General features: G+C 37.2%; 1 protein-coding gene across 1 annotated transcript in view; it reads right to left on the bottom strand.

The window, feature by feature from the left end:
* Positions 1-22,612, bottom strand: part of THSD7A (thrombospondin type 1 domain containing 7A) — a 289,030-nt gene that overhangs the window by 16,753 nt on the left and 249,665 nt on the right. Inside the window, exons 17-22 of the mRNA XM_075746097.1 lie at positions 14,690-14,868; positions 10,298-10,431; positions 8,271-8,424; positions 7,304-7,445; positions 6,709-6,824; positions 404-521 (exon numbers count right to left, since the gene is read on the bottom strand). Coding sequence (XP_075602212.1) covers positions 404-521; positions 6,709-6,824; positions 7,304-7,445; positions 8,271-8,424; positions 10,298-10,431; positions 14,690-14,868 — 843 coding nt within the window. The remainder of the gene's footprint in view (positions 1-403; positions 522-6,708; positions 6,825-7,303; positions 7,446-8,270; positions 8,425-10,297; positions 10,432-14,689; positions 14,869-22,612) is intronic.

Raw genomic sequence — 22,612 nt, 5'->3', positions numbered from 1 at the left:
AACTCATCACTAATAAAACTTAGGAGGAAATCCCTCCCTCTACTTCCTCCCCCCACCTGCTGAAAAATAAATATTCACACCAGTGTTAATTTTGTTTCAATATATCATTCACTGTATCTCACTTTGTTCCTGGAGTCAGAAACTATTCTGGGCCAAATACTCATTATCTTCAGTGAGCACAGTCTCATTGAAGCATATTATTTCCATGAATAAGGCTGATTTAGTTCCCCATCACTCTCCCTAGCTAGCTACATTTCATAGTTCTGTGAAAATACATATTATTGATCTTATTAAAGAAAAAAAAAAAAAAAGAAAAAAAAAGAAAAAAAGAAAAAAAGAAAAAAAGAAAAAAAAAAGGAAAAAAAAGCTCAGTCTTTAAAATATTGCAAAGATGCGTACTGACCTGTAAGGCCACATGTTTGGGAGCACTCAGACCAAGGGGACCAGTCAGAAAGCTGACAGTTCACAGGACATTCCACCACACAGGACATATTCATTTGCCATGTCTTCTCCAAACCAAGCTAAAAGAAAATATTCAATGGTCAGCACATAACACCCAGTCTATGCCATTGGTGCAGGGTATGCGTTTGGACACGGTGAATCTGAGACAACTGAAGCTTTAAGCAAGCATGAAGTCATTACAAAATGAAAAGTAAAGCAATTAGGACACTTAAAAATCTCACTTCAAGAGAGTCCTAATGCATATGCTGACTTTTAAATACATGCTTAAATCCTATTTTCATCAATTATTTTCTAAATTAGAGTCTATAAATGGAGGGTTTCAGCTCCACACTATTACTTTATATAATAGGTAAAGGACAAAGTAATTTATGAAGTATCATTAAAGTATTTTGAAATAGGAATATACAAATGCTGAACTATCAACATCCATTAACAGCTGAATTCAAGTGATGCTAGGAACCAGGTTCAAAACTAACAAAAGGAGGAGCATGAACATGCATTGGAGACAGTTTGTTTGTCAGAAGATGTTGCAGATGCTAAAAGTTTACAGCAGCTCAAGAGAGACTGAACAAGTTAATGGAAGAGAAATCTGAAGGTTCAAACACACAGAAACCACATCAGGCAAACACAATCCAAGAGCTGAAAACAGGTGGAGGCTGCGAGAGTAGATGGAAACTCACGTATGTCTGTCTGCCTTACTCTTCCTTAGGCATCTGCTTATGCCTCTCTCTCGTTTTTTTCCTAATGTGGTGTGTAAGTTTATTAATATATATTATGCTATCCATTCTACTGTATGCAAAAATACTAACATGATATTGATAATTATTTCTTTAAAAAAAATAGCTTTGCATATTTTTCTGAAAAGCTTTGCAAAAATCATAATCCTCTAACATCCCTAAAGTAAAAGCTGCAAATGCTGGAGGAGTATGAGAGAAGGGGGCACAGAAAATGGCCAGATTCACATGTTTTCCCAAAAATACATTCTGTGCTGAGCTCTTCTCCAGGCAGGAGTCAGCCTAACACTAACAAATGATGGAACCCCCACAGGGAAGGAAGAGTTTTATGGCTGTATTGGGTCTGGCTGAGATGGAGTTAATTCTCCCCATAGCAGCCCTCATGGTGCTGTGCTGTGTATTGGTAGCTAGCAAGGTTTTGATAACACACCAGTGTTAACTACTCCTGAGCAGTGCCAGCACACATCAAGGCTGTATCTCCAACATTTCTTGCCCACCCCAGCAGCAGGCTGGGGGTGGGCAAGATCTTGGGAGGGGGGGCAGCCAGGACAGCTGACCCAAACTGACCGAAGGGATATTCCATACCGTATGACGTCTGCTCAGCAATAAGAAGCTGAGAGACAGGGAGAGGAATGGGGCAGGGGCATTAGGGTTTGGTTTGGTTTTTTTTTACAAAGTTTGTCTTCCAGAGTAACCAGCATGCGTACTGAAGCCCTGCTTCCCAGGAAGTGGCCGGACACCGCCTGCTGATGGGAAGTAGAGAATAATCTTTTGCTTTTTGCTTTGCTTCCGTGCACTACATTTTGCTACATTAAACTGCCTTTATCTTGACCAGTTTAGGGTTGTTTTTTCCATCTTAATTTTCTCCCCTCCGTGCCTTGCTGAGGAGGGGAGTGATAGAGCGGCTTGGTGGATACCTGGTGTCCAGCCGAGGTTAAACCACTACAATGGCCATACTTGGAGATGGCACAGTGGCTACGTGGTCCTTTGGTCTGATCTTGTAAAGCCATTTCTATGCTCTTATAAACTCCCATGCTCCAGATTTTCCCCATCCAAGGAAGAAAAGAGATATTGTCACCAACACACACAAGAATATATGATGCAAGATGGAATACAACTGATGGCATAAATATGAGCATGACAATAATAATCCCTGCAGCCTGCACAGCTTCAGAATGAGTTAAAAGGATAGGTCGATTATAGTGTGTATAATACAAAACGTGAAAGAAAATCAGTCCTGCTAATATGAACTGATCTGCAGCTTCCCAGCATAAAAGGCTATCCTCTTCATTTGCCCTCACCAGTGGACCTTGATCATCTTTGAAGCCTTTCAGAACCCCAGGAGGTTGTAGATATCTTTAAGTAGATAAAATCCCCACATAGTTTAAAAAAAAAAACCCTAACAAGACATTTCAAAACCTATTAATTTTAACGACTGGAAAGGTTAATGACATAAACCCAGCAGTTAAGACTTTAAAAAGGAAATAAAAGCACTATTTTCTACTAAATGCAAGCATAGAGCAATAATTAGGCACAACATTAACATGTCCTCCATAAATAAGCTACCACAAGTACTGGAAATGTCTCACCCTGATAGACTCACCAAGTATTAAATTTGCATTTGCAGTACCATTTATTGAGACAAATGAGGTTTTAGACCTCTGTTCTGTTTTATGCATCAAAGAACAACTTCTTGGCTTTTCTTTGTGGTACAGTATAACCTTGATTATCCAGCTATCACATACAGGCAACACCTGAAAGCTTTGGATAATCTGGAATTTGGATAATTAGGAAACTAGAGAACTGTCTTTGAAGTCTATATTTGGGTCAAATCTTCTGAGCAAGGGCTTTAAAGCCTGCTGAATTGATTCCTGCCAATTACAGAAACATGGCTGCTGTCTTTCAAGACTGGCCTTCTCAGCTAGACTTTGGCAGCTAGAGAAGGAAAAGCCCAAGAGAGATATTAAAGGTGAAGAGGAGAAAGCTAAAGGCCAGATTACCCACAGTGATCTGTCATTTGTATGTCTTAGATACTGAGGTCCTGCTGAAATAGATTTGGGGAACAATTGGCAGGCTGCAATTTGATATTAACCACATATTCTTTTCTCATCCCTCTCCTTCCTTCAACTGATGAACCACAATTAACCTTGAAGCGCTTAGACAACATTTGGAAAAGAGTTCAGTAGTTCCCTTACCTGAAAAAGCCTCTGTTCTGGATGAGTTATGGTTTCTGATTTGAGAATGGCAAGTACTGGAGTTACACTGAAAGCTACTGCTGAGCACCCTGTACTCCTGGTCACACACACCAGAGGCAGCAGGCTGCCAGACCAGCATGCTCTATAAACCCTGTGATCCACAAAAAGTATCTCTATTTGTTTATAGGAATGTTTGGCACTGCAGATTAACCTCTGCTGGAGGTTAATCATGTAATCTGACAAGCAGACTATTTGCCAATAAAACAGAAAAGTTTGCTTTCCAATGCGGACAAAACTGCTGGTTTCTAGGCTCTTCTGATCTTTAATTGCGCATAAATGAATAAAAATAATCCCATAAATATGAATATGACCAGGACCAGCTTGCTTTAGGTGATTTGATTTTCAAATACTCAAGGAAAAGACAAGGCAAGTTCTCGTGATGTGCTAATTTTGTAGAGTTAGAGACCAAGTAATCCAGTATTACTGTGCCTTGAGAGTTTGAAGGGAACTATGTTAACATAACAAGGACTTGGAAATAAGCTTTAGAAATTGATTTATCCTGGCAGTAATCAGGATGACTGGCTAGCTTCTTTAGCTGATTGACTGAAACAAACACAAGATCATATGGACAAATTAGGAAACCCGAACACAGGGACTTGGAAGAAAAGTTAGTATTTAACGACACTGCTGCTTATCCCTGGAGATGGTGACAGTCAAAAGAGCATGAAGGAGTTTCTTTATATATGGCTTTTACTAGTTTCTTGAACCACATATTATATATAGGAACTCATACTTTGCAATCAAATGTCTTCCTTTCTAAAGGAACAGTATAGGTTTAACTATTCTGATCTCTCTTCTTTGAATATAATAATGAGAATCATAATTCTGTAAATGTACACACACGTAAGTTAAACAAAACTTTTGCTTTATTCATACATCTAGTATAAAGATTTATGATAGCCCAGGGGAAATTCCATTAGCTAAGTCACTACAAAATTATTTTGTCTTTTTCTTATCATTAACTTGTCTAACCACATGCACCTTATTTTGAATTTCACATAATCTTTCTGCATTCCCCTTATAATACAAAAACACAGAAGAAAAACTGTGTTTTTATCATTAACTTGTCTAACCACATGCACCTTATTTTGAATTTCACATAATCTTTCTGCATTCCCCTTATAATACAAAAACACAGAAGAAAAACTGTGTTTTTATCATTAACTTGTCTAACCACATGCACCTTATTTTGAATTTCACATAATCTTTCTGCATTCCCCTTATAATACAAAAACACAGAAGAAAAACCAAACCAAAACAAAAACCCCAAAACAAACCCCAAAACACCACCCTGAAGGATCATCTGTGATAAATTAGTAAGAAGTGCATAGTATGTATTAACATTTTGATAATTTCTTGAATACTCTCCTTTCATGACCTGGAAGGTCACAGAGTTGGCTTTCACATCTTTGAGTGAAGGGTCTGGTAAGATCTGAACAGCTTGGCTTTCTGTTAATCAGGTTAACAGGTTTTACTCCTCACAGTTATTGGATCAGCCTTTGACCTTGTTGTACCACTGCTTACACATCCATAATTCAACAGCCTTAACAGTATGACTGGGTAGTGGATCAGGGCTTTCTACAGGAAGATGTATCTCTATATGGTCTAGTAAATCAAACCAGCAAATAACACTGTATCACAGTGGTTGCTGATAAAGCCAAGACCCCACTGCAATGATGTCTGTTGGCCAGTCATTTACAGCAAATATCTTTTGAGATATTATCTTCTTGCCCTAATTATATCTAAATAAACTTTGATTTCTTTAATGCAGAAAAGCTCCAGAGGTTTTCTGCAATGAGATTTCAATGTAAAATGTAACCATTTGTTCTAAATGTTGCTCAAAATCTTTAGTTAACAACAGAAATAATTTCCTAGCTGTATGGTAAAAGAAATATATTTCCCCTTAAAATCTAATAAAGCAATTTTTTTCTTATTGAAATATTCATGTGGATGGATATTTTATATCATGTCTTGGTATGAATTAATCAATATTGCAGTCTTTTACAAATAACCTGAGCGCCAAACTTTTTTTTTTTTTAAAAACACATTAAAACATTAACAGAAAGCATTAATGCATTCCCCTATTAACTTCAGAGAAACTTGCTGGTAGGTAGCCAGATCCTGAGTTTCTTCCCCTGAGACATAAACAATCAAATTATTAGATTTGATTATAAAACCCAAAAGCTATGTGTGAACAAGGAACTTGGGACAAAAGTAGGGCACCAGTCTCAGCTGAAACCTCCTGCCTTTGCTGAGAACTTACAGATTCAGGAATCCAGGATGTCAGAGGCAGATGGAGAAGCCTAAGTAGGTCAGATATACCATTTAAAAACTATAGTCCAAGGCACACGATGGTTTCCTGACTCCCTCCACTTCTGAACAAGACTATTCTCTATAGGCACCCTGAAGAGTAGCTACTAGCCAGGAGGGTCCAACAGAAAACGTGTCGATACCAAAGCTGCTGGGGAGGCCACTCCACCCTAGTCCCCCCTTGCAAGTGATGTCAAGGTGGTAGGGGAATGGCAGCTGAAAGAAGTTCAGTTACTTTCCATCAGAAAGGCATTACCCTTAATGCAACACTTGTGTTGTCCTCCCATTTTCCTTCACATTACTATCTCCATGCAATTGAAAACATTAAGACCAACACACAAAATGCCAGAAAACCAGTGCTGTCAAATTTGAAGTTAGTTTGAACATTTGCAAATTGGCTCTTTCAAAATTTAAGGGCTCCTGTCTGCTACTTAGTTCTCCATATATGCTTCTATTTAATATTTAATTCACGCTGTACATTTTTTCACACTAACTTGGATATCTTTTGCATTGCACAGCTGGATACAAGAAGTTAGCATTCAGCCCAGCTGCAGAATGGCACGTGAGAAATATTTTCCAACACATTGAGTAAATTATTGATACTGGCAGCTGTCCAAGGCTCCATGCAGGAATTGTATCAAATTAGAATGATGATTAGTGTTCTGATTAAGATTTATTACCTTTATTCTACTTTATTAATTATTGTTCCTAAGTAATTTCCTTCAGGACATAGTAATTAGCATATGTTCACGGAGGCATTTAAAAGTGACTGAAGGAAATTGTATAAAAATCAATGTTGATGGCACAGTTCATTTCAGAGGTACTTAACAACCCATGAATAGTGTTGCAAAACATCTGGCAAAGATGGGTTACATGCCATATAGCTCAGTTGGCTCAGCATTAATTAGCACCATGAGAAGGGCGCTTACTCACAGGTACCCACTCACCTCTTCACAGTACTTCAGGTCGACTGATTTGCCATCACTGCGAACACAATCGAGCATCCGTGTTTTGATACCATTACCACACACAGCCTTCTCGCTGAGCTGACATGTGCTCCAGTCTGGAAACAAGGAATTCATCAGTGTGGCAAACATTTTAGATAAAAATCATAATGATCCAATCTCCCACCTAATTCTAATTCTGAAGGCCTAAAATAATCATCACAAGCAACTTTTACACATGCAAAGGGTCATGGAGCACAGCTGCTACACATTTTTGGAAACAACCACTGTTACTGCAAATAGTCAGTGCCATGATGCCTTCCTGGAAAGTTCATATTTGGTTTCATCTGCATGGATTTTGAGCAAATCACAAAATGATCATAGAAATAAATTTCCTGAAGTTATAGCATGCACACTACACCCAAGTTGCAAAGTCTCCAACAATATTTTATCTGGATCAAATAGCCTGAATCAGTTTTCAGTACAAGCTCCACAGCTCTTTCCAGATAAGAACAGAAAGCTGAAAAATCTGTCCTGTAGGGTGAATGGAAGGAAGCCATAGTCCCAAGCTGTCACTGGATCATAGCACCACAAATACCTGTCACATTGTAGTCATAGTGGTAGCAGTTTTTGTTCAAAGTGCAGACTTCTGTCTCGATGGCAGGAGGACAAGACTTTCCATCATCTGGTTGTCTCAGGGACTCTGCTGACCTTTCACGAACACTGCTTCCATTGCATGGCTTTAAAGGGAGATTGGAAACAGCTTTGGTATTTCAACAGCCTGATGACTTTTCATGCAAAATTATAACAACCTTTCAGGTAACTTCTTCACACAATGCAAATGTAAAATAACAGGCTCACTCTGTTGCCTAAGAGAAACCATTTCCTTGTTATTTCAGGGAAAATTTAGTCTGTTGTTTCACCTTGGTACCACCCAAGATAAAATATCCTCTAACTTGGTGACACCTTGGTACTTTCCTAACTAGTTCACATTAGCACTTTGAAACCATTTCATTCACAAACTGGGCGTTCAGATGCTCACTTTCCAAATGCCATACTGTAGTGCATCAGAACCCAAAAACTCAGAGGTCCTGAAACAATTTTTTATCTTTGGTTTGTTTTTTTGAGATTTATTTTTGAAATTGCTGGCAGAAAGGGGAGAGGAGACCCAAAATTATCTTTCTATGTTCTACAGACTTTGCTCTTTCCAGGATAGTGACATTTTTAGTGCAGTGACTATACTGCTATGGAGAGGCTCACAGCTAGACTCAAAGACGGACTCACAAGCTGCTGCCAAAGCTGTTCCACCACACAGAACCCACTCCACACTGAAGAATGACCAGTGGTGACATTATATTTTGTGTTTTGAAACAACTTCACTTAATGGATAATACCAGCACACCTTATTTGCAAACAACTATCAATGACCCTAAAGATGACAGTAAATACAGATATTTACATGTGTAATCACTGTTCAATGCAGCACCTTTGCACAATAGGTCATGTATACATTTTTAAAGTATCCTCCTAAAACTATAAACCTTACACTTCATTATACTTCTTACCAAAGAACATCGAGACCATGATCCCCATTCAGACATAACACAGTCCTCAGGACATGGTAACGTGCATTTTCTAGCCCCAAGTGGCATCTCTTCAGGATCACACAGATAGTCCTCTACAGTGTCAGAAGGACCATCCACAGTATTTAGCATGCACCTGGAAAAAAAGAACTGCACATAAACTGCATTTGCCATGGATTTTGTGCAATAACTGTGTTCCACAGTATTCTGAAGCATTTTAAAATTTTGCCAGCACAGTAGAATCATGAAGTAATTGAAGTAACAGAACTAAGTATTGATCTATGAATATCCAAGAAAAGCTGAAGAGCCAAAATAATCCTCGCTCTTACAGATATCAGCCATATAGTGAAAAACATATAATTTAGACATTGTCTATCAGTGATTTTCTGAGAGTTTCTGGACAAGTGATTTATTTGACGTTAGCTTACCAGAATAAGCCAGAATAATGTGAATCAGATACAGTTTAGAGATATTTTGTGCATGCTTCAACTGATGATTTTAAATGTAGAAATATTAGAACTTTTAAAATTTTATATTCTTAGTATTAATACCTAATTTACATAGATGATTTTTAATTACCATTATATTAAATGAGCAGCTGGAGGCCAAATTAAGATGAGAAATTAATATGCTCAGTGTTGCAGAGCTGAAGATGACAGTCTTCATTCCACAGTATTCCAGTGCTGTGGAATCTACTGCTAACTTATCCCTTTCACCTGTCAGCAGAAGACCACCTAGTACATGGCTAGGATTGTTCAAATTAAGAGGCTTATGTTTGTTTTCCAGAATTGAAAGAGCTCATATCAATACGAAGCCTTTCACACTTATGGAAATATTCTGAGTTTGTTTCCTTAGACCACTTTATTTTCCCACAAATGTCTTATGTTATCAGACTAAAGTAATTTTTGAAACACTCTATTTTCTAAGGTAAACACAAGACATACAGCATAAGCATATAGTTGCTTTGTGGAATTAATACTCTAATGGTATTATGTGTTAATAAATGATAATAAATGAAAACTAGAGGGTTTTAGTCTGAAAGGTCTGAAATCACATTATCTTTGATTAGTGTTAAAGTCTATTTTCCAACATAAACACTGATTACTTATTTTTCCTATTGGAGTTTTTTAAAGAGAATTCTTATGGGAATCTGTTTAGATGCTACTGTGTGAGAACAGTTGTGCATAGTCTTTCTAATTTTGGTCAAGCAAAGAGTAATACTGTGATCTTGAAGTAAACCATAACACTGAAGAAACAGTGCTATTATGAACAAAATCTCATAAATACGTCCATTTCTAAGTACTCGTGGCAGAGAAAAAAGAATATTTAGCAGTTCACTGCATACGACTCCCATTTCAATCCTTCAAACTGAATTCATATTATGGTTTATTATTCAAATTTATAATCTCAAATTGTGTGTTGTTTTGCAGTCAGTCATTAAAACAAAATCTACAAAAACTCTGCAAAAAAACCAACCAACCCCAACCCCAAACTTGGGTATGTACCACACTATGTGAGACTAATTTTAATTAACCTTTGATTAGAGCTCTAGGATGATGAGCAAGCACACAAGATGCTTAGATCAGGTTCAATAAACAACAGAAGATTTCTGGACTCTTCCATTTCACTTACTCACTTTTGCCACTTTTTACCTGTAATAAGTGTAACTATTGTTTCTGAGTGTATATGTACTCAGAGGTTTTGTGGATTTCTGGAAATCATAGTTTCATATAGAAAGAGGGCCATTTTACCTTTCAGAAAAACCCTAAAATCATATGTTGCAGTGTTTGGAGTAGTATAAGAAGTACAATACACATTAGTTTACAAACTAGGAATCGAGGTTTATATCCATAATATAAAGACAGAACCATATTGCAGTCACTAAAGCTATTCTGATTTACATTAGTCAGTAATGTAAATGGCTGGACTTACCACTATACATGACACAGAATTACATCAAATTAAATACAGCCATGACTGAAAGTGAAGGAGGAGCAATACTGTTTTACCTGACTTTCCTCGTTTGAACACCTTCTCCACAGTTCTCTTTTAAGTCCACATTGGTCACCTTACAGACACTCCAAGGCTCAGTAACCCATACGTACTGGCTGCAGTCGCTGTGGCAGGGGACTACCTCATATACCTGGAGTCCACATCAAGCATCAGTTTTGTTGCACACAGGTAAGATAAACATGCAACAGTGATCATCACAAAAGGGTTAATCCTCTTTTTGGTAAGAATAACAAATGTAAACTTGGTGATTTAGAGTCTGTAGTAATACTACAGGTAAAATACTTGATAGAAAACTATAGAAATAACAAAAATCAGAAACTAAGACATCTGAAGACAGATTCCGTATGCCGTTTCCACAAATAACATCAACATAACTAACATAAAATCTGCAACTGGGCTAGCTCATGAGTATACCTTTTAGAAAAATGCTGCTAAAACTTTGGTAAAACTTTACTTCTGTTCTTCACATCTCTCCTCCATTCGTCTATCCCACTGTTAGTATTTGTGGGGTTTTCATATTTTTAAAGAGAGGTGAGCTCAAGCTAAATTATACCAATATATACTGGTCCTTTACATTTTTAATTTTGGATACTTCAAATCACTTTAACATACTCATGTACCAGCATAAGTATTATGTTTAGATTTGAATACAGATTTGAAATAGTATCTTTTATAATACCTTATAAAGTCTTCCATCTTTTTTCTCAAACACACATTACAAAAAAAGGACAGACAATGTAAACATTGGAGCACAATCAGGAAGCACATGCAGAGGTTATCTCTCTATTTGAGAAACTCTTACCTGAGCCTGAAGAAAGTATTTTCATGAACCCAAAAGAAAAAAACAAAGATAAAAAGAAAGAATTATTAGAGTGAAGCACAGGTATTTAAATGGCATTCATTTAGCTTTTATTACAAACAACATTGTATGACTTCTGCGAAGCAAAAGGCATCCAATTTTTTCTCTTGGATCTCCCTTGCTGTCATGAGGCATTTTTGCAAGAAGTTTGCCCTTGAAAGAAAATAAAAGTTTATAAATCACAACTACTGGGAAGAGACTGTAAATTAGCTAGTCTCTTTCTCAGTCTGTAACAGATGATAAAACTGTTTTTCCTTTTTGCCTATAATGAGCATCAACTATTCACACAGTAGGGAATCCAGTTTCTCTAAGACAAGAGAAAATCCTCAATGGTTTTGGAAAAGGTACTGGACTTCTCTATTAATTGAAATTGTTCTGACAGCATTAAGTACAATAGATTCAGGAGAATAAAAGTAACTGGCAGTTCTCATGCCTCCAAGGTTCCTAAGTCCTTCATGGAGTATCTTAATTATGCACACAGTACTCAAAATTATCTTATACCAGCTAACTTCACGTATCATTTTGGGTATCAAGCCAGCACACCTAATAGTTCTAGACAATCTAAGACATTGTCTTAAAAAAGTTCTTGATTTCTTTTCAGCAACACTACTTGGGTAGGAAAAGAGGGCTGATTGTTTATCAGTTAGCCTGCAACAAATTACTACCAATCACAAAAAAAATAATGCCTTGAACAATGAATGCATAGTCTGATATATCACTATGCAACTGATCAGTCCATGTACAAGACGACCAGCATAATCAGCATATTTGGGACTTCTTTGAACTAGATAAGCATTAACACAGGAGTAAAGATGGGTGATGTAAATGCATGTTAAGGAAGGTACTGTACTCAATGCACAATTTGTAGTCACATGGGGAGTGGCACTTTATTTATTCTTGTCCAGGATTTCCAAAATGAGAATAGAGAAGTCTTAATTTAGGGAAATGTCTCTATATGTCTCACCCTGGTTGGCATAAGCAAAAATACATAAACCCCACATATTCAACAGCTCTTCCAGTAACACAGAAAGTTGATACCTTGCCAGAAAGCCAAAGGAGAATTCTGTATTGCATTGCATGTGTTTAGTGGTGTTCTCCTGACCCTACTGACACTTTGTAGCTATGACTGCAGGCCGTGGCAGTTGGGGGATGTAAAGATTGCATACCCACCTGCTGGACAAGGGGACGAACAATGCTTGGAACCAATGAAGAGAGGGATGTCCTTATTTTCTCTAACAGTCTCAGATTAGCCTCTTTATTTGAAATCCTCTGAAGACCATGGACATGATTTTATAATAAACCTGACTCTATTATTATTGTAATTATGAACACTTTAAGCCTAGTGAAGTGGGTTCTGAACAAGCTTCATTCGGCTGGAGTGTGGTTTGGGAGTCACCCTGGCATGCATGGCCCAGGAGGAAAGACACTTAGTGAGACATCTAGCATTCACTGTGTTCAGTCCCCCTCCAAAATACAATCAAACCTGTCAGCCCTGAGAGATGTTGAGCAACTTGCTCTTAAAACTTGACAGATGTCTTAAACACTTTATTTCAATGTTTCACCAGCCTTACCATTAGAAAGTTTTCCCAAGGCTTAACCCAAATCTGCTTGCAGCAGGCTAAGCCTACTGCTTTTTATCCTATGCAATGGCCATGGAAAATTGATTATTTCCTCCTTCTCTGCAACAGCCTTCTATAGACATGCTAGCAGACTGCCAGCATCCTCCCTCCCATCTTTTCGTCCATGGGCTAGACAACACATTGCAATCTTTCCGCAGAGTTCACAGTTCCTAGATCTCAGTTTACAGCGTAGCCTCTCTGTGCATCATCTTCCACATACTTGTTAGTCTAACCATTACGCTTTGTGTGTATGCAAATAAGCATGTTACATACATAAATATTAAATATATAAATTAAAAAATTACATTTAATAATTTTAATAAATATTCTGAAGAGTCAGTAGTTTCGCTGCTGAATGAATGGTACATCACATTTAGATTAAATAATTAACTCAAAATTAGAATGCAGGTGTATTCCCTGCATGTTTCTGAATTGACAATGAATGTATTTAAAATTGAAAGACACAGCCACTATATTCTTCGACATTCCTATCTTATCTGTAGAGCTCCCTTCTCATGAAAGTACTATATTTCAATTTTATTTTTTCAATAATTACATTTTGAATCATCTATTATTATTTGTCAAGTACCATGTAACATTGCAACAAATCAACTTCGAGTCAAAGTACCAGTAGAGGGCAATAGTGTTGCATACAAGTGGCTAACAGGCCTCTAGCAAAATCACCTTTGATGCAGAAAAATACAAGCCTATTATGTACTACATGAATATTAAAGAAGGAGACTTCTGCATAGACTATAATTTGCTCCTATTGAAACACATTCCTCCTAATTTAAAGTGTATTTACATGCTGACCCAAATCCAGCAACCCTTATTCTAGTTTGTATTTTGTTAAAGTAGATCACAAACTTAGTTTATTAGCTGCAGTTTAACACTTATTATTTTCTAAATTAGAACTAATTACATTCCCTAAAGTAGAAAATTAGATCAACAAGCCATTTCACTCTGTGCTAGCAAAATGTCAATAGGATAATATTAAGTACATGCATTTTTATTCAAATGTAAATTGCCAGCACTTTTTTTTTTTTTCAATCTTTGAATATTTACAGAGAAGACCGTGTGGCTGTTTAACGTGCTTCTGCAGACTAAATTAAATTCAACACTAATGTGAATATAAATCAACTCTGAAGAGCATAAGTTAATTTACAAGGAAGGTTTTTCTTTCTAAAACTCTTAAAGGAACCAGAAGCAAACAAGCTTCAGGAGTTTGACTTGGACTAGTACTAAACTTGGTCCCAAACACTAAATGCTCATTAGTGGTCACAGCACTCCCAGTGTGGTCTTGGATCACGTTTTCTGGCTTAGTTTCACTTGAAGAGGATCCAGGTTGTGCAGCCTGACTGCTTCATACTAGAAAATCAAGTATGATTAGTGGGACAACTTGGAGATTGACTTCAGTCGTGCATTCCTGACTGGAACTGCAGTGCCTAGGCAAGTATACCCAGAAGGTCAAGCTCCACCTTGACTAAAACCCACTAAGGGATACTGGGATGATACTGTATGAGTGTTTGAGAAGTTTTAATTTGCTTTCGGATCTAAGTTGGTCAGAGAATGACACTAAGAATCTTACCAGTTTGAGCATCTGTAATGAGATATTTTACCCATTGTAAGAGAAGATCTTCAGAGATGCGGTCTTCACAACGTGCATGTAAGAATGTTTCATTGTCTCCAATCTGCATTTCAGATAATGTGCTAAGTTCTTGCAGATGAGGAAGTAATGAAGGCAGATCCTACGCTGACTGAGGAAACCTAAGCCAACACATACTCCTCTTTCTACCTGTATCTGCCCCTTATGTTGTACAGTTTTTCTACATCAACAAACAATACAGCTAAAAGGGTTATCTGAGGTATGGAAAAAGCTGTATCATTAATGTAAATATACATCAAATTACCTGATTGACGTGATCTAGCTTTGGACAGGGTCTTCCACCATTGTAGGGTTTTTCACGGAGCCATTTAGACCGAACTTTTACCCCACTCCCACAGGATTTACTACAGCGAGACCAGTTGGACCACTCACTGAGCTTGCAGTCTGAGGGACATGGAATAATACAGGCTTCCTCAATATAACCTGCGTGAATGGAAAAGAAAGTGAAATCTCTTCAGCATGTCACTCTGCCACTTCTCCCTGAAGCTCTAGTCTACTTCATTTAGATTGTCCAAAGTTTGACTTGACAGGACTGTGTGAATAGAGAGATTTCTTCATCATTAGGGCTAAATTAAATTCTGCAGAAAATTGACACATAGCTGGAGACTGTGTTAGAGAAGCAGCTGAGCATCCTCACTGGTATGTGATTAGGATTCACACTCACCAGATTTCAGCATTCAAACTTTCTGACAGCTACAGTGTAATTGACACTAACCCATCTCTTGGTTGCATCACTCTTACACTGTAAAACCAATATTTTTCTTTAAGGAAAAAAGGTTTAATTAAAAGCTCCTCCATAATTGTATCAAGTGATTCAACTGCAGTTATACATCAAAAATCCAACTGAATGAAAAGATATGCATCTTACCGGCCTGGAGCGAGGGAACTTAACACCTTGTGACCTTTCTAGGGCTAGAAAGAGAGAGTGGCCTGCCACATTAATGATCTGCCGATTAACAACCATCTGCCCCCAGTAGCACACTGAATAATTGCACTGAATGGAAAAGCAGATGTTTGGTTTGGATAAGTCATCGGTCCTGAGAGGTTGGAAAGGGGTATGACATGGTCTGTAGGGAGTAACACAAGGCCTCAATGCACTGAAGTAGTGAAAATGTCTTTCTTTCAAAAGCAACATATGCCATAGCTCTACAATATGTGTCATTTATGCCAATATTTACAGCAGAAGCTATAAAGCCTCAAATAAAAAGCTGGCTTTTACTGCATTTTTACTACAACTATACCCTAAACCTCTATGAACTCTCCTCTCCCCTTTCCTGTGTCAGATCTGCAACATATTTACTGTTGGCAAAGGTTCACTTTAAAGATTAAAGGAACCTCAGTGCATTTAAAAGTGAATTAAAATACTTGATGAACACAGTTGCAAAATTAACACATACTTGGGTGAGATCATTCTCAAATGATTGGTAGCGTTTGCTAGGCATGGTTTTAAATATTTCTCACATATCTTAAATTTTTTCTAGTTTGAAAGCAATCACTGTCATTTTCATTAGAGCCGATGTTAGCAGCTTTATGTCTTGAACCTATGCTGCTAAGTAAAGCTATTCTGTCTCTTCTAAAAGCAACCAATACCAAACAATCACAAGATGTCTAAAGAATAAGAACACTTAAAAGATTTCAATTCTATATACCTATTTCTAGTTCCCTCCACTAATTTGTCTTAGATATAAAGAACAGAAGGGTTGTTGGTTTTTTAAACATACAGTAACATTCAGGATATTTTATGGTCAAATTCAGGTGATGATTTTATCCTACATAGCTTTCCTCTGTTTGAAAGTGTTAAATAGTTAAATAAACATACAGAGCACATCCTGAATTTGAGCACTGCAGAACTACTGTTAATGAAATGCATCTTCCTTACAATGGCTAGAATGTTAGCGTGAATTACAAGCATGTTTATTAAATATGTCTTGCCATTTGATTGATCAGCTCAGTGATACTGTATGAAAGGTACACTGTGTTAAGACAAAATATGTTTTTGAAAATCATATCACTGCATATCAGAGGTGGTGACATAGATTGCCCTGCAGTAGTAAATGCAAAATTGATTACATTTCACCTTACCTGATGTCTCTGAGTGAGTCTTAGAAATCAGATGCATCCTATCTCAGAGCCCCATCCTACATTGAACTTTGATTGCATAAATATCAAACTCTGTGTCTTCACCAGAAATGAGCTTTTAACGAGTGCCTCTTAGGCACTATACAAAACCATATACTCATGCAATGGAGAAACTTGAATGAAAACAGACAATAACAAGAAAGTTAAAAGTAACAATTCCCCCCAACCAATAAAATAAGTGTTTAGTGATATTTATTGTCTGACAGAATACGTGAAAATTTTGCTGCTTTTTATGAATTTTCTTGAGATTCTGAAATGCTGCCTTTACATTCAATATAACTTCTAAGTAAGTTTTTTCTGGGGAAACCTTTCTACTACAACACAATTATGCCATTTAGCATTTGTTAAATTTCTGCCTCTGTAATTAATGTCTGGAAGAAAGAAATTCAAGTTTCTTTAAATATATTGTACATTCTTAAGTAGGTAACTGCTTCAGGCTGCGTCAAGAAGACTTTATTTTAAGAACTTCCGTAAACCTCTGAGCTATTTTAAATTTGTCTTAATTAATCTCAAACTGCCCCAGTCATAGAAAAAAGATCTTCTCCAGGATATCACAATATTTTGGGACTTGGATAACTATAGCATGGGAATACTCCATAGCCTACCAAAAGGAGCCTGTGTGGAACATACTTAACTAAAATGATTGACTATTTAGAAACTTTTTTTTTTTAATTTTCTTTCAGCTCATCCAAACCAGGACAATAAAGATTTCTTTGAGATAATGAGAATGTTGGCCTAAAAGCTGAACAAGATTTTTAGAATCTTGCAGACAGACACGGTATCAAATACATTATACTATACGTAAGTCCCAGGTAACATTTTAATTACACTGAGCTTTATTTCAAGTGATTTCATAAAATATCAGATGAAACCATACCACTACAGCAATCTTTTTGCACACTGTCTACAAAGTATCTATATTGAAGTCAGCCACTAAAACTGCTTTAGCATAGAATGCAATAAAGCCAGAACAGCATCGTATTACAGGTATAGTGTCTTAGTAAGAGTTACAGTATGGAAAACTACAAGCTTGCTTATATGTTAATGCATTCTGGAGAGGATGCAGTAGGCCAGCTGACATTTTCCACCCACTTTATAATGAAAAAATACTGAACTGCAATCTTATACAGGGTCCTTAATCCTACAGGCTTCATGGAATAGCTTCTGCTCGCCCTATAGCTTTTTCCTATGCCATGTTTAGGATATCTGGCCTATGATGCTCTCCCCTCCCTCCTTCCTATTTCCTCAGAAAAGCTGGCATCAAGACCCAAACTCCACATGTGAAAATTAACCAGCTGAACAAGAAGAACAGAAAAGACACATGAAAAAGAGAACAAGAATGGAGTCAATCACTGAAGGCATAAAAAGAAGCTCTACAAGGTAGGAAGGCTTGAAGCTACTGGAAATGTGGAACATTTTTGGAGAGCAGAGAGAAAAGCACTTATTATTATGCAAGATAACCATAAAAAAACTCCTAACCACTGGTACACTAAGAACACTGGATAAAAAAATGGATCAAGGACATGAACAAAGGGATCCAGAAAGGAGTTTCACAGCTTCCAAGCCTTCTCCAAACAGAAGGGGAAAAAAAAAAAAAAAGTTAGTCAAGTTACTTTTCATGGCAAAGAGTTGGAAGTCAAAACAACAGAGGAGGCACAAGACAAGAGAGAGACTGAGGGGGAATAGAGGAAAGCATAAGAAAAGACAGGAAGAGAGAAGAGGAAAATAAATGGCTCAGAACATAAAGTCAAGAGAATTGTAAAGACATACTGCATAGGGACAGAAAACAAAAAAAGAAGAGAAAAGAAAGAAACATCCTGCCAAAAGTAGTATGTTGGTGAAGCACAAAGAGAATGCAATGCCCCCAAGAGCCTACTCTGGTATCTCCTGACCAGACAGTGAAATGGAATGAAGAATGTTCCCACAAATAAAAATAGAGGACAAAGGGAAGAAATAAAAAGAATGTGGCCTCTGATTTGCATTCTATAGGTAATTAGTGTGTAGAATGAAAATCACCTTGTTATAACTGACATTAAAAAGTTTTTGTCATACTCATCCATTGGCACCTTTTTTTTTTCCTCTCAGGTGCATCACTATTTCAACTCAACAGACTATTTAGCATTTAGCTGTGCCACTGGTCTCCCTTAGAACCAAGGTGGAAACAGACTTCAAATTGCTTGCAGATATTTCTCTAGCCAAGAAAGAAGACTGACTTAAAAAAAAAAAATTACTTGTTGCAAATGGCTTGTTCCACTCCATTTACTACCAATCTATGGTACTTTTCAGAAAAGCTTCTCTGAAGCATGTCATCACCTCAGATGCCTTTCTGTGTGCATGATGTCACTATATCTTTTCGGGTCATTAAGGATGATGTCCAGAAGTTCACAGTAATTGCCTCTCAAATCCAAGAAAGCAAATGTTCAGGAAATTTGAAAAGTTTATACTCTCTTTTGTTGTTGTTTTTGTTAAATTTCAGGTGCTTGCATTTGCAAACTTTGTCCACGCTGCAAAAAAATTAGCAAGTGAGAAGAGAGCATATTGTGATAGAAAAAATACATAGAAAACACAGAAACACAGAAAACAGAAATATTACATGCATATGGGACTGGTGATGCAGCTACATTGTTTCTGACATGAAGAGGACATGAATGAGCCATTTTTTAATTTTCAGTCTTGTTTCCACTCTGATCTAATCATCCTTGAAAGGGTGCCCATTGTGTTAAACAATGTAAAATCTTATTAAAGAAACAGTCCTCTAATGTGTGTGGGGGGTGGGCATCTGTATGGTTGAATATCACACAATTATATCACACAGACAGGTTGTGTAATATAATTGCAGCAAATGGCATGCTAGAGCCTTGAGGTTTAAAGAACAAGCAAGACATTACCAAGGTAGAAATACAACAGATGCAGAAAGAAGGAAAGAATGAGAGCAGTGAAGCGGCTATGAAGAAGAAGAACTGAGGAAAAGAGTGTGAAAGTGAGGGAGGGACAGTGAAATAGGCGGCCAACACTATGAAGGCTGAAAATATGTTCTGTGGACATCAGCAGTTCATGTTTTCCCTGCTGTTTCTTCTCCTGACTAAAGTCTTTCACTGCATGCTTCCTGTGGCTCTTTCTTTTCCCCACAACATCTGAGGGATGTTGGAGAGATGAGACCTTGGGAGACAGTGGTACAGAGCATTGGCCCTGCACGGTTTGGAAGGGTATTGGAAAGAGACACTAATCTCTCAAGGCCTATTCCTTTTCCCAGTGCAGTAGTTTCTCAATTATTTCAGCTCCTACCAGCTGAACTTCACAAGGCTGTGAAATGGGCAGTTGTCTACTATGAGCGAGAACATGGTTATTCTATCATTAAAGATTTATTACTGAATCACAATTTAACAAATGGCTTTGAACCACTAGGAGTATGAACGGAACTCATTATTAAGAGAGAAAGGTTTACTGTCCCATTGCTAATTGGCTGTAAATTCTGGACTCCCAGAACAAAGTCATTAACAGATGTGATGGATAATTTATAATGGAGGACTTTAATGGACTTCACACTTTGCCTAATGACAAAGCAGGTTAAGTAGGCGGGTATAAGATTTTTCCCACAAACTGCACCTGCAATGTGTAAGAACAGACCAACTACTTGAGTTGAAGGGTGCAGACATATAGAACATCTTAGAAAGTGTTTACATGAACTCTTTTGTCCTTAGGACTGAGTTCTGCTCCTGCTTTCATGACTAAAATGTCATGCACTATTTCCAAGAAAAAAACTTGCAACGTCAAGATGGTTTATGTTCTTTAACACAGATTTTTTTTTTTCAAGGAAACATAAAGTTCTTGGATCTCACTTCCAGGACAAAGGAATTGCAATTACTTGCATTTCACTTGTAACAGAATATATGTATTTTTTGAGACTATTCGCATTTCTGCTTAGCCAGGGAAAGATAGATTGAACTCCATAAGACTTTTGTTTTTTCAGGATTACCTTTCAAAGCCTCAAAACCTGAGAGTAATTGTTAATGCTTAACTGTCTTCTGTATCAGCAATTCTGTCTCTGGTGAACTAACTACAGGTCTTTGGGTTGATGGATGACTGCTTCATGACTGATGTCCTGTTGACAGGGCAGATACAGTGGCACCATAATGCAGAGGCCTAAGCTAGTATTTCTGGTGGAGGGTTACAGGTACCGTATTCCTTGAGAACACACAGTAGGACAAGATGGCATCTTGCATGTATTAAAAAAAAAAATCTTAGAAAAGATACAAGCCATGAAACAACAAAGTATCCTAATAACAATTTGAGAACCTAAGACTATCACCATACTAGATTAGAATCTCCTATGGGAAATCAATTTATTTTAGAATAAACACTCGACAGAAAGTCTCGATTAAATTTTAACACTCTATTTTTTGTTAGTAAATTTGCATTGCTTCAGGTTAGAATATTGAAAGTGAAAGAAAAAGATTTTAAAAAATCCTAATATAAGTGGGTACAGATAGTTCTAGCTGACAACTTGGACCCTGTAGACTCTGTTATAACATATGAGATTTTACTACTGCACACATAAGCAATTAAATACAAAATTCCTCGATTCAGATTGATACTCCTCCTAGCAGCTGTTGTGAAAGTATTCACTGATGCGCAGATATTCCTCTTTAATCCCTCGCATAAGCCTTGTAGCCATGGAGGGCTTTGTAGAGTCAGCACAAATCAATGCATCTCATTTAATTAATGCTAAAGGGGGAAATAATCTCACACTAATAAGGCAGCAGACAAACTATCCTGGACTGGTTGACTGCGCCTAAGGTCTTAACTGTAAACTGACATGAATTAAGAAGGGTAATACGACCTATATAAAAATGCTGCATCTGTCTGCCATGCTACTATGTTTGCCTTCCCTATGTGCACACAAACACAACCACTGCTTAGCTTATGTGGGTCATGATTCATAATTGATATATGATGGAGGAAAACTAAATATTGAAGAGTAAATAGTGTAGTTCATAAGCATGACAGCAGTCTGCTTTTTTATTTTTTGTGATGAAAATTCCAAGGTACAGTTTAAAGGGACGACGAAGAGACTCTCTTTCAATTTTTTTCACAAACACACTGAAACAGATTGGTGGCAGACACATGTCATTTATCCACAGAGCTCTGGTATACCAGTGATGACAGAGATAAAGCTATGAAAAACAACTGCTTCTTTTCTAATGGAAAAAAAACCTCTCACACTTGACTATCAAACAAACTCAAAGCAGGAACCAGAAAAAGGGCAATTTATGTGTCTTCCGTTAAGGAAAACAGGTAAACAACAGCTCAGTTAGTTAGCACTTTTAGCTGACATTACCACATCTGCTGACAAATGTCAGCTGTTAGCTTCTGCCCACACTCCGCAGAACTGGTATAGCTGAAAAATACCAGCAGTAGAATATTTCAAATGGCTACTGAAAGGTGCTGACTCTTTCATCAATTAATTTAGTTCAAATTTGAAACAAAATATTTTTAAAAGAAAAATAAAAATGTTAAGCATATATTATACTGAAAAAAACACAGATAAAAAAGAAAATAAGAAAAAAATCACCTTGTCCCTCTGCAGCTGAAATGTATGTCTATTTTCAGCTGTTAGTTCGGTATTTCTTTTGAAGTACCTGTAAAGCTACAGAAAGTAAGGATCCTCTCAAAAGGACTCTGCCCTCTCCTTCTCCAGTGTTCTCACCTAGCGGTAGCAACAGATTTCTTTAAAATTATTTTGCCTGGGTTTTGGGGTTGTTTTTTTTTTTCCAGAGTTATGGTCACTCCTGTATTTTTGAGAAACTTGTTCATACTGGGGACATTATATCTGCACCCAAAATTTCAAAGATTATGGCAAGAATCTTCCTATGGTTTTATTATATTAGGGGCCTTCCTTGTGTTGAATCATTTCTTTAGCTCCTTGGTGTCTGTGAAACTGTTAGTTAACTATTCTCGAATCTTTTGAAAATGAGCCAAGTAGTAAAAAAGAGTTCTGAAGTATTTATTCTTCTGCTCCTGTTTACCT

Source organism: Balearica regulorum, chromosome 2, assembly GCF_011004875.1.
Source record: "Balearica regulorum gibbericeps isolate bBalReg1 chromosome 2, bBalReg1.pri, whole genome shotgun sequence".
Lineage (NCBI taxonomy): Eukaryota > Metazoa > Chordata > Aves > Gruiformes > Gruidae > Balearica > Balearica regulorum.
This window is presented reverse-complemented; position numbering and strand designations above follow the sequence as displayed.